This window comes from Vombatus ursinus, unplaced genomic scaffold, assembly GCF_900497805.2.
Source record: "Vombatus ursinus unplaced genomic scaffold, bare-nosed wombat genome assembly UNPS02011916.1, whole genome shotgun sequence".
Taxonomy (NCBI): domain Eukaryota; kingdom Metazoa; phylum Chordata; class Mammalia; order Diprotodontia; family Vombatidae; genus Vombatus; species Vombatus ursinus.
Window position 1 is genome coordinate 294,091 of NW_020951694.1, and position 12,732 is coordinate 306,822.

At 48.6% G+C, this 12,732-nt stretch overlaps 1 protein-coding gene across 2 annotated transcripts in view; it reads right to left on the reverse strand.

Moving 5' to 3' along the window:
- KIF1C (kinesin family member 1C) overlaps window positions 1-10,629 on the reverse strand; it is a 36,916-nt gene extending 26,287 nt beyond the window's left edge. Inside the window, exons 1-16 of one of the 2 annotated variants that reach the window (XM_027857011.1) lie at window positions 10,492-10,629; window positions 8,347-8,444; window positions 7,980-8,112; window positions 7,489-7,565; window positions 7,036-7,215; window positions 6,607-6,672; window positions 6,307-6,485; window positions 6,063-6,174; window positions 5,645-5,722; window positions 5,408-5,473; window positions 5,239-5,314; window positions 4,823-4,901; window positions 4,454-4,599; window positions 2,240-2,409; window positions 2,004-2,083; window positions 1,790-1,865 (exon numbers count right to left, since the gene is read on the reverse strand). In XM_027857011.1, the coding sequence (XP_027712812.1) occupies window positions 1,790-1,865; window positions 2,004-2,083; window positions 2,240-2,409; window positions 4,454-4,599; window positions 4,823-4,901; window positions 5,239-5,314; window positions 5,408-5,473; window positions 5,645-5,722; window positions 6,063-6,174; window positions 6,307-6,485; window positions 6,607-6,672; window positions 7,036-7,215; window positions 7,489-7,565; window positions 7,980-8,085 (1,491 nt within the window). In that variant the 5' untranslated portion in view covers window positions 8,086-8,112; window positions 8,347-8,444; window positions 10,492-10,629. Of the gene's footprint in view, window positions 1-1,789; window positions 1,866-2,003; window positions 2,084-2,239; window positions 2,410-4,453; window positions 4,600-4,822; window positions 4,902-5,238; window positions 5,315-5,407; window positions 5,474-5,644; window positions 5,723-6,062; window positions 6,175-6,306; window positions 6,486-6,606; window positions 6,673-7,035; window positions 7,216-7,488; window positions 7,566-7,975; window positions 8,113-8,346; window positions 8,445-10,491 lie in introns of those variants that run through there. The other variant, XM_027857012.1, reaches the window with a different exon arrangement.
- Window positions 10,630-12,732: the final 2,103 nt, after the last annotated feature.

Here is a 12,732-nt window from a genome sequence, read left to right on the forward strand (position 1 = left end):
TTCACCTTTCAACTGAATTTGACACTGCCTACCACCCTGTCACCCATACTCTCTCTTCTTTGGGTTTTTGTAATCTTATTCTCTCCTGATTCTCCTACTGGTCTGACAGCTTCTTCTCAGTTTCCTTGGCTGGCTCATCATCCTTAACATGGACCCTAACCTTGGATGTTCCCCAAGATTCTAGGTTCTCTTTTCTTCTCTCTCTACACCACAGGTCCTTAATGTAGGTTCCATGAACTTGTCATTTTAACATTTTGATAACTATTTCTATATATTTGGTTTTCTACAAGTTTTATTTTGTGCATTTAAAAAACCATTATTATGAGGAGTCCATAGGCTTCACCAGACCACCAAAGGGGTTCTGTCCATGACACAAAGAAGGGCCTAAGAACACTTTCTCTCCAAGACCTTCTCTTGATGACCTCAACACTTCCCATATGTTTAACTATCATTTCTCCATAGATGACGCAGATATATCTGACCCCTGTCTCCACTAAGCTTCGGTTCCACATCACAAAATGCCTATATGGACGTTTGAAACTATACGTCCCAGAGGAATCTTCACTCAAGATGTTTAAAGCTAAACTCATTTTCTTTTCCCTAAAATCCTCCCTTCTTCCAAAACTACCCTATTACTGTTCTCCCGTTCATAACCTCAGTACTCTCCTGGACTCTCCACTCTACCTAACCTCATATATCCAATCAGCTGTCATCTTGCCATTTCTACTTCCACATCTCTTCCATCAGGCCCCTTCTTTCCACTCTAAGCTATCGTCTTAGTTCAGGCCCTCATTCTCTTTCACCTAGATTATTCCAAGTCTCCTAATTGGCCTCCCTCCCACAAGTCTCTTACCATTCCAAGCAACATCTTACACACTGCTGCCAAAGTAATAGTTCTTAATCCCAGGTCTGACCGTGTTACTCCACTACTCAATCAATTCTGATGCCTTCCTATTCCCTCTAGGATTTAAAAAGAACAAAAACAAAAGCCCACCACCCTCTGGTTAACTTTTAAAGCCTTACATGACCTGGTCCAACATATCTTTTCAGCCTCACTGGACACTATTTCCCCTCCACACTCTGCAATCCAGCCATACTGACCTTCTCTCTGTTCCTCATATGTGACAGGCCATCTCTCATCTCTGTGCTTCTGCACTGCCTCATCCCATACCTCCATACCTGGAGTTCTCTCCCTCTTTACTTTGGCTCTTTCTTCTATTAAGAGTCTTTCTTCTATTAAGATATAGCTCAAACACCATCTGTTGCAAGAAGTCTTTGCTGATCCCCCCAAATGCTAGTGTTTTTCTCCCAAATTAGGATGGTACTTAGCTACTTTGTATTTATTCTGTATTTACATTTATGATATATAAATATAAAAACTTGTCTCCTCCATTAGGATGTAAGCCCCCTTGTGGTAGAAGACTCAATCCTTGTCCTTGAATTCCCAGGAGGAGGTGTCTATCTTTGTCCTTGCAATCCCAGTTCCTGGCACACAGTAGGTACTTTACAAATGTCTGACTAATTGATTTACAGCAGGGACTTCTGCATGCTCCTAAAGAGCGGGGTACATAAGCAACTCAAGAGACTGAGAAGGGAAGTAAAACACAGAGATGAGATTGTGTGGGAAGAAATCAAGAAAAATAGGGAGAAAGGTTAGTGATACTGGAGGGACAGGTCACAGGGGGAGACAACAGAATCAAATATAAATATTCCTTTTGCCCACCATCCCTACCACTCCTCCCCTCATTAGCACAGACATCCCCTTTGACTCTTCACCTGGCCTCCTCACCTTCTTGGGGGAAAAGACGCCCACAGTCCCCCCATCCTCTCGTACGGCCACACCCATCTCTGCCAGCAATGCTTCTCTGTGGGTAAGGAAAAGAGAGGCTCAGATTGCTTTCCTTTTGCTCCCCATGCTTCTTCTCCATAAGGATAAATTACCCAATCCCTAGTTCTTCCCTTTCTGGACACCCAGGCATCCACAGACCTCACAAAATCCATACCTCTCCATTCTTAGGGCTTCCGTCTTACGTAACTTCTCCTCCCATGTTTCATTCAGCTCTGCAATGATCTTTTCTGTCTCCTGGAACCATAGAGACAGTGGGTCAGCACATTCTCTGACAAGCATCTCCCATGGAGATCTCTCAAGCACACAAAGCCCCAGCTCCCTCCCACTCCAAGAAACTCTGGTGCTCTCAGCCCTCTCTCCCACCCATTGACGGACTCCCAGGTTTCTCACCTGTAGTCTCTCCATAGCTTCCTCAGGACCAATATGTGGCTCAGCATTGGAAGAGAATGATGATTCTAGCTCCCCATTGTGAACTGGAGGACCCAAAGGTGAGTCTGGGGCAGGTGGGGACGACAGGGCAGGCAAGCCAGTCCCACAGCTTCCCTCCTCTGGCTTTGCAACTGGGACAGAGAAAGAGGCAAAAGAGAATGAGTCTGAAAAGACAGAAATACTATAAAACACAAAGAAAGAAACATCTAGAACCATGGAATCTTACAGAGTTAGAAGGGAATTTAGAAATCATCTGGTCCAGAGCAACAATCCTTCCTACAGCTATTCATCAACAATTCAGCATATGAAGCTACTAAGCTTAAGTGCTTACACTATATATCAGGGATGATACACAAATTCCCTGCCCTCAAAGAGCCTCTGTTTTACTGGGAAGATTCATGTCCAAATATAAGTAAATACAAGGTAATTTGAGGAAAGGAAGAAAGAGGCAAGGCTTTAGGGTCAATGGCCTCTGAGCTGGACAATAAAGATTCTGAGAAGGGGGGTGAGCATTCCAGGATTAGGGGATGGCTTGTGACAAGGCATAAAAATAGGAAATGGCATATTAAATTCAGGGAATAGCTAGAGGGCCAGTTTGGCAGCAATTAGAGAATATTAAAGAGTAATATGAAATATCAGGTCTGGAATAGGTTGGTACCAAGTTATGGGGGACTCTAAATGTAGGCTGGGATGTTTATACTGCATCCTAAAAAAAAAAAAAAAGGAAAACACTTAAAATTGTTTTTAACGGGAGGGTGACATGGTCAGACCTACAACACAAGATTATTTTGGTAACTTTGTGGAGGATGAATTGAAGAGGCAAGAGAAAAGAGGCACAGAAACCAATTAGGAGGTTATTTTAACAGTTCAGGTAAGATGGGATCAAAGTCTAAGGGCCTGAACTAGGGTAATAATTGTGTTGAAAGAAGGAAAAGGATGGAATAAGGAGAGATAATATCACTAACACTTAGCAACTGATTAAATATAAGAATGAGGGATGACTCCAAATAAGAAACATGGTGACAGACGTCCTCAAAGAAATAGTAAAGTTAGATATAGGGGAAAGTTGGGGGTAGTAGGGAGGGAGAAGAAGTTATGTTCTTCCAGCCCCACTTGAATATCTTCAAGGACAGGAAGTTCACTGATTGCCTCATTAAGTAGTTCAAACCATCCATTCCATTGTTGAATAGCTTTATTAGAAATTTTTTTTAATACTGAGCCTAAATCTTCTCCCTTGTTAATATTCATCCACCCATTTGTTTTGCCCTCTACTAAAACAACAGGGAATAAACCCACTCTCCCTGCTACATGGCTGTCTTTCATGTTCTCCAAGGGCAGAGATGGGAATGATTATGGCAAGTAGGTGGCACAGTACATAGGGCAGTGGACCTGTAGTCAGGAGTACCTGAGATCAAATTCTGTCTCTGACACTTAGCCATGTAAAATAAATCATGTCACTTAGCCTCTGTTTGCCTCAGTTTTCCCGTCTGTAAAATGGGGATAGTTATATGGATTTAAATGAGATAATAATTGAAAAGTGCTCTGTAAACCTTAAAGATCTTTAAAAATACTAGCTGTTATCATCATTATTGTTAATATTGTGGCTTGTGTAAAGAACAAGACAATTCTATATCCCCCTTAGTTTTTTCTTCTGGACATGCTCCAATTCGTCAACATCCCTTTAAAAACAACTCAATATAAAATATGACATTAGAGATGTGATCTGACCAGTATAGAATATATTAGGGTTATAATCTTCCTATGATCTGGACTCTACATACTTCTGAAAATTCCTAGATCCTTTTCTTAACAACTGCTGCCATGCCAGGTCTCTATACTTATAAAGGTGACTTTTAAAACTTAACTATAGGAATTTCTATTTATCCCTATATTGTCTTGCTGGTTTAGTCCCAGAATTCTGGTCTATCAAAATAATTCTGAATCCCGATTCTCTCCATGGTATTAGCTATTAACTTTGTGCCATTTACAAGTTTTATGAGCACCTACCCTAGATCTTCATTATGTAAGTAATAAGCACTTGATAATAAACATGTGTTGAATTGAATTCATCCAAAACATTAACAACATTAAGGAACACCCTGACCACATACAGGGGAGGAATCTGTGGCAGGTAAAGGATGGAACACCAGCTCCCAACCTCCCAGTCCCCTATACCTCCCAGAGCAGAGGCTGAGAGCCCCTGGGCCAGCAGCAGGTCTCGGAGCCGGGCTACCTCCTCCTGTAGCTCTCTGATCAGCCGTGCATTGGGGTCCTCATTGATAACTGCATTACAGCGGATCTGCTTGGTGCGGTCTGCATATCTGGGGCAGGGAGGGAGGGTCAGGGTGGCCTAGACTTCAGCCAGCTCCCTTTTATTGGTCTGTTTGTCTGTCTGCATCTCCATCTCTTCCAATCAATCAACATGTCTAAAGGTGTAGCAGGGGCACTACAGAGCTCTTAAATCAGGGTCCTAAGCAACTATTCCCTAAATCCCTGGCTTCCCCTGCCTTCCATCTGATGCCTTCAGTGTCCCAGAGCCCCAACCTGAGGGTGCTGAGTGTCTCTTCATAGTTGATATCTGCAGGGCTTAAAGCTGCAATCATTGCTGTGCGTGAATTTCCTCCTGGAAATAAAGGAGAGAAACCTGGATTTCAACAGGGGTCAAGCTGGCTGAGGGTCAGGTAGTGAACATAAGAGCCATGGTAGGGCAGGGCACTTGGGGGATGGAGAGTGGGAATTAAATGAAGAATTATGAAGTTAATAGTAGAGTCTTGGTGGCAATGAGAGAACTGTGAAATCCCTGTGAAGGTCCTGGGGTTAGTGGGAGGTATGGGAAGTGACTAAGTGGTTATAAAGACAGCAGGGAACCTGGCCAAGTGGAAACAACAATCACTGGCATAACAGACTCAATAAAACGGGAGAGGGTAACATAAAGAAAGGTGGGGCACAGGAGCTCTCACCTAAATTCTCCTTTAGTAGCCAGGTAAGCACAGAGTCCCTATAAGGGATGAAATCTGATTTACGCTTCTTTGATTGCTAGGGAAAAAAAGAAAGTGCAAGGGAGGATTAGTTGGGACCTGTTTCACCACTATAACTCCCTCTTTTCCCCAATACCGATCCAGGTCTTACCATCTCTGCTAGGGCTGAGATCACTTTTCCTAATGTGGTGAGGGACTTATTTATATTGGCACCTTCCTGGAAGGGGAAGAGAAGAGTATGGGCAGTGAGATGGCCCCTGAATCACTCCCACCTCCCCAACAAGAGAACCTCCTCCACCCCCACCTTCTTCCTAGAGCTCCACACACCATACTGTCAGAAATGGATCTCTTCCCATGACACGCCCTATGTCTCCAAAACCCTTCTCACCTTCAGCCGCATGCCCCGGGCCCCTGAAGAATCAGCTCGTTCACTCCCAGCGAGATCCACCAAACTAATTTTACTGACCTGGAGGTCAGAAGTTAAAAGAAGAGACAGGAAGTGATGAGTTAGGCCAGGGGAAAGAGGAAAGGAGAGAAAAGCAAAGAGGAAGCATGATGGAACTACCCAGCAGAAACTTGGGAAACTACTCAGTGGCTGGAGGAAAAGGGTCTACAAGCATTTAATTTATTTTTTCTTTCTGAAGGAAGTGGTGGAAACCGGAGGAAAGACAATCAGGATCAAAGTGACATACTCTTTCCAATAATGTGGGGAAGAGTGTTTCCCTGCCCTGAGAGGAAAAGCAATGGGTCCTAGGTTGAAGAAGAACAAATGGTGAGGAACCTAGAGAGGAGACAGAAAGCCCCACCTTCTCTGTGTCCAGTCCTGAGAATTGGTCATGGCAACGTTGGGTAAAAACAATGGTGAAGACAGCATGGGAACGGCTACTAGTTTCATTCATGTTGGTGGCAGCCACTGTCCTGAAGAAAGGGAAAAGGAGGGGATTGGGATCTAGGGATCTAGTCTAATTAGCCTTAGCCTGGGATTTAGGCACTTCAGGTCCAGACTTCCTCCCCCTCCAGTACTATTTCCTTCTAGCTCCCAGCCCTCACCGGGCCTTGTTGCCACAGTCCATGAGGTCAGCAATGTCGGCATAAGAGGTAACTGCCAGCTTGGACAGGTCCTGAACATAGGGACCTAAGATGGGGTGCTCTCGCACCCGCAGTCCTCCCCTGCTCTTGGGGTTCAGAAGGTCCCGTACACGCTCACAATAGATCTCCATGTAGCTCACCTGGAGTGGAGGGTACAATGATCTGTGTGGGTTAGTTTTAACTTGCTTCTCTGTCCCACCTAACCCAGTTCTGGGTCCCCCAGGGACCCACGCATTTAATTCCTTCAAGTCCTTTTCTCACCTCCACAGAGTAGGACAACTGAGTATTCTGGTTCTCGTTAACCCGGGAGAAGAGGTCCTCACAGAGCTGAAGGAGAGGGGAAAGGGGAAAAAAAAAAAAAAAAAAAAAAAAGGCAAGGATCAGACCTCTCCATGCCACTCTAATCACCACAAACTCCACCAAGAAAAGGAACCTAGCTCCAGTACCCAGTCTTCTCCCTCCCAGCTAGCTAGTTCACATTCTCCTCGAACCCTAAACCCAGGTGCTTTCTAAAGTCCCAAGAGTCCCTTGGGTCAAGCTCTCCAATTCTCTAATCTTTAGGCTCTCCCTTTACCCTGAAACCTCCTCTTCCTTCTGCAAAATCAGAGACTTGTGTTCTTTGCTACTGACTTCCCTCAGGGACCCAGGGACCTCCCATTTCAGTTCTCCTGATATGTCTGAGGGATGTACCTGGGGTACAATGCCTTGCTGCCCAGGCTCCTGCCGCCCCATCATGGTATAGGATTTTCCAGCACCTGTCTGTCCATAGGCAAAGATGCAGACATTATAGCCCTCAAAGGCATGAAGCAGCATCTCTTCTCCAATATCCTGATACACTTGAAGCTGAGATGCAAACTGAGGGTCCTCTGCCTGAAAAGGATCAAGAACACAGAAGTAAGGTAGGAGGGCAAGGAAGAGATGAGAACCAGCTGCTTTGGTCTTCAGTTTCGAGGACTCAAGCATCTTGTCCCCTAGTCGCTATTCCCTACCCAGAACCCAAGAACCTAACCACACCCTACCTTTTCCAGGCCTTCCTCACTAGCCAAAGTCCTACTCCCACCCCTCAAATCCTCAGTTCCTCCCTCCCCTGCTCCGTTGAAAGACACTGTGGTCTACCCTCCCCTATCAAATAAGCAACCTCACCGAAGTGTGGGACCAGTAGGAGTAGTCGAAGGTGAAGCTTTTGGGGGCATCCTTGCTCTGCTTGGGATTGGTGATGGCTAACAAAAGGAAATGAGGTAAGGACAGGAATGGGCTCCAAGCTCCCAGCCCCAGAACTCCTTCCCCATATAGCCTCAGCCCTTGCATCAGGGAACCAGGAACCCTCTGCCCCAGTTCACAGCTCCCATTTAAGACTCCCCAACCCCCTCTAGTCACTAGAGCTAATTTTGGCTCCCTAAGACCTGCCTTCCCACTGAGCTGCCTCCCTGATTGGGCAATGAGGGCTGCAGGCCAACATTCCTTACCCCCCCACCCGCTCCATGGCCCAGAGAACACACAAGAGAAAGGACTGCTCCCACCCCCACCCTATGCTCACCTAAAACCCTCCCAGTGCCTCCAGTGGGCATGTCCAGTGTCCTCCAGCCTTCCCCCAATCCCAGAAATCCCTGTCAGTGCCCCTGGGACTCACTCACAGGTGGTGTTGCCCTGCATGCTGACCACACACTTGGCATCATGGCTGCTCTCTCGGGCGTTAAAGGGTCGTACCCTCACAGCAACCTTCACTGAGGCACCTGCCATGGCCCTAGAGACTCCCACCCCACTCAGCTGGAAAACGGAAGGGGAAGATGGTACAGGTAGCACCAAGAAGAGAAGAGGTGACAAGAGACTACCATCCCACCATTTCACCCCCCTCAGGGCCCCAAATATTTCCTACCTTTCCCAACTTTCCAACCATATATGCACTTAGAAACCCACTTCCATCTCCCAACCCTGGTTCTCTCCCTCACCCTGTGTGTCCTTCCCTCTTTCCTTCCCCCCTCCAACTCCCAAGCCTGTTACCTGGTGTCCTGGCCCCAGGTTGGGGGTACTGTGTTGCCTCTGGCTGCCAGTGGCCCTTGTAAGGGGGGCCCCATCCTATGCTTTGGGCCTGGTTGCTCCTGGGTTGTAGGGGACAAAGGACAACAATGGGCTATAGAGAATATTGGATGGAGTGCCCTGAAATCTCTAGGTTTTATCTAGGGGGCATGGCCAGAATGGTAGGAGGGTAATGGAGGAAAAAATGAAGTGACCAACAGTCTAGGTGAGTTTTGTCCAAAGTGAAACCACAACTTGGAGAACTATCCTAAACCTGCCAATAAAGGCTAGGACACACAGACCTCAGGTAGAGAGACTCAGTTTGGGAGTGCAGTTGAATGAAAAGAAGATGCAATGAAAAAATATAGTGAAACATAAAGGAGTAATCGAACAATTAGGATGGGACATAGAGACATTAAAAAGGAGAAGAGTTCTGAGACAGAAAATGGGAGACAAGAAGAAACGGAGAAAAACACAGAGAAATCTATAACTAACTTCCTACCCTGAAGGATTCTGACCCCATCTGCCTAGTCAGTTGACAATCGTTTATTAATCAATACTGTACTAAGCCCTGAGGATACAAAGAAAGGAAAAAATAACCTTTATCATCAAGGAATTCACATTCTAATGGGGAAGACAATATGCAAACAATTATGTATATACAAGAAACATATAGGGTAAATTGGAGGTCATCTCAGAGAGAAGGCACTAGCATTAAGCCAACATGAAAGAAACACATACATATGTTTATATAAATTACACACATACAACAGCCCACCAGCCAGTCTCCAAATGTAAATGTAGAAAGATAAAGGTGATTACAGAGAAGTCCTCAGGCTTTGAGGTTCAGCACCCAGAACCTGGGATCCAAACATCACTAATTACTTTGAGATTCTTCAAACCCACCTGCCTCCAGCACCTCAGCTCTTCCTTCCAAGGACAATGAGATTAGGAGGGTGGGGCCATGCTGTTTCCCTACAATTCTCTAGGGAAAGGGCTCTTACCAAGAATGAGTAAAGGGGATACCCAGTTCCTGATGGAGTAGAGGGAGGGAGAAAGAGCCAATAAAAGGGAGCTTGGGTATTCAGATACCTGGGTCCTCAAAAGAGGAAACTGCCTAACTCTACTCTCAGATCCAGGACCCAAGCATCCAGCACCCTGCTGTCTAGAAGGTGTCAGGCAGGAGCCTAGGAATGTGGATGAGCTGGTGCCTACACCCTGGGAGGAGAGAGGCTGAGCCAGCCTACGCCCATACAGGACAAGGGCAGGGAGGGCATAAGGGTTTTCCTCTTCACACCCAAGACCCCATTTACTCTCTGCCTCGGGTTGCACAGGCTAGGACTTGGGAGGCTGGGGGGAAAAAATGGGAGATAGGGCTGTCTGGACAGTGACAGAAAGACTTCCAAGTGAGATCCCAGCAGATACCTCCGGAAGTACAGCCCTGACCTGTAACTCCCCATTGGGGAGGGGAAAAGAAGGGACAGCAGGTTGGGATACTGGGCTGAGAGTGGGGGCTCACCCCCCTAGGATACACGAAGGGCAGAGTGGCCTCTTGGCCGGACACTGGTGGTAGAAAGTGGGGCATGAATGAGAGCTGGGGGGGGTGCTCAAAGCAGCCAGTCATAAGGCCCGAGGAGAGGCGAGGAGGAGAAGAAACGCAGATTGAATTGGATAAAAGAGACAGACAGAACCCCGGAGGATGGAGACGGAGGGAGGTGCACGGGATGTAGGCAAGGCCGGGACGGATCGCCCGGGGAGTGGGGGGGACCAGCGGAACCAGCAGGGAAATGCCAGGGTGCCCAGCCCTGCCCGCCCAATGCCAAGGCCCCCACTTCCTCCCCTAGCCACTGGGGGCAGCCCCGGCGGGACCGCGGCCCGCGCGGGGGCGAGGGAACACCGCGGCACCCGGTGGTGGGTGCCCGGGCCGGCCGGGCCGCCCGGCCGGCGCACCTCGCCTCCTGCCCCGCGCTGAGTAATGTGCCAGGAATTCAGCCGAGGCCCCCCTGGCCAGGCCCGCCCGGCCTGGGCCTGCTCCTCCTTGTCCGCCTGTCCCTCGGACAGGCGCCGGGGGTCTTCCCCGCCACGCCCGTACCCCGGGCCCAGCGTTCCTCAGGGGCCGCGAGCGCTCACCTCGGCTCCCCTCCTCCTCGTCCTCCTCGTCCTCCTCGTCCCGGGATCCGCTCTCGCTGCCCGACTGCCCAGCGTAGGGCGAGGGGGCTCTGGAGCGATTTCCCTCAGGCCCCTTGCACCGGCGCCGGGGCAGGAGGCGGCGAAAGCCTGCGAGCAAAGAGAGCTAGGCAGCAGCGCGGCTGCACCCGGCCGCGGCGGCTGCAGCGAGCGCCCGGGCCGGGGGGGGCGGGGGGCGGGGGGGGACGGGCTCCGCGCGCGCGCACACGCGTGGTCACGGCGGGGCGGGCAGACAGAGCCGGCTACTCCTCTTGTTAAAAGGGCGATGCGCCTCGCGGCGGAGAGCCGACCTGGAGAGCTCTGCGAGAGCCCGGGCAGGGTGCCCGAGCTCCACCGGAGAGGAAGAGAGGTGAGTGGGGCATCCCGCTCCCCACCCTTCAGGGCGCCACCTGGCGGGGCCTTCCGCGTCTGCCCTTGCCAAGCTTACGGCTACCCCTCTGCGACTGTTTCAGGTGCTGATGCCGCCACCTGTCAATCTCTCAGCCCTGCTGGCTATGAGGCCGCTCCATGCTACCCCTTCTCCCTTTCTGCAGCTCTCGATCTCAAGCTACCCCAGCTACTCTCTGTCCACCAACTGGCTTCCTCTGCCCATAATGATAACTCGCATTTCTATAGCATTTTGAGGTTTACAAAATGCTTTCCTCGCAACATCTCTGTGAGGCAGATAGTGCAAGTATTAACACTGCGAGTGTGATTTCTTTACAATTCTCCAGGTGACCCTTCTGGCCCCCCTGGACCCCCAACTCCTTTGTTAATCTTAATGGTTTCCAACCGATTCCATGGTTCACTCGTAGTTATCTACAGTTGTTCCTCGGTTCATCTCTACACATCTGAATCGTCCTCTGCACTCCTAGTCCTCAACTACCCCTGTGCGTTTCTATTTCCAACTGCCCTTTCTGTTCACCCTTAACTTTCCCTAACTACCCCTTTACCATTCATCTAGTACATTCATTAAAAGTCTTTATCTCTGTTTTTAGGTGGCACTTCCCTTTACTCACAGGTCCCAAATTCTGAACCACTACCTGTACCCCAAATGCCTAGATTTTTGACACTACCCCTCCCCATCCTTTTACCCGGCTTCCCTCTGCCTATCCCCAATTGCCAATTTAGCGCTACCTGCAACCTGTCATTTACTACCTTTGTACCTGTGACTCCAGTGGTCACAGGTACCTTCACTATACCCCTGATCCTTGCCCTACCTATTCCTTCCCCCAATACACATTTCAGATTCAGCTACTCCACAGCCCAGCAAACCAGCCCAATCCTCTACCGTCAGGAAGAGGATGGAGACTTTCCTTTGACCACACCTTCCATCCCCTGCTTCACATGTCCCCTGAGGTGACCAGGGGCCAGGCTAGGAGATTCTGCACCAAAGTGACTTTCTCCTGCTACTGTGTCAGCCCAATCCTCAGGTAAGAAGAGAGGCTAGAACTTCCTCAGACTTAGCCTTCCATCTACTGATCGTGTCCCTTGAGGGAAGACCTCTAGATTAGTCCACCAAAGCAACTTCCATCTGCTGCCAGCTTAATTTCCCAAAGGAGATGTGAAGAACCTCTGTTGCAAAGAGGAGCAACCTTCCCTTTGACCTCAGGCCTTCCATCTCCTGCTCTGCCTTTTTCTTGATAGAAGAGAAAGAAGCAAGTCTCTGGGGAGTGGGACTTCCATCTCCTGCCAAGCAATTTCCTACCTAATCTTCAGCTTTTGGAGGGAAGAGGAGTAGTGAAATAGGGCCTCACATCTAACTATCTGCCTTCCATCTCATGCTCCACTTATCTTCAGCCCAATTTCTAGCCTCTTCTGAAAAATGATTGGCACCTTCCACTCAATGAACATTCTCACACCTGGTCATATCCTACACCTCTCAGTGATTCTGAACACTGGTAAGTCATCATTCAAACTCCATTCCCCGCCCTTCACCATCCAATTCTTTATTCCCATCCCCCTCAACCTTCTCACCCCAAAGTTCCACCCACCCCTTCTACTGTGCCCTCTGGAATGCCTGTTCCATTGGTAATAAGCTTTTCTTGGTCCTGAATTTTTTTACTTTCTCCCTCCCAATCTTCTAGCTGCTACTGAAACCTGGCTCCCCACTGATGGGGAGCCTCCTTGTCTACCCTTTTCAGTACTAGTTTCATCTTCATTCATTCCCCTTAGCTCCATGGTTGAGGCAGGCAAGTTGGAATG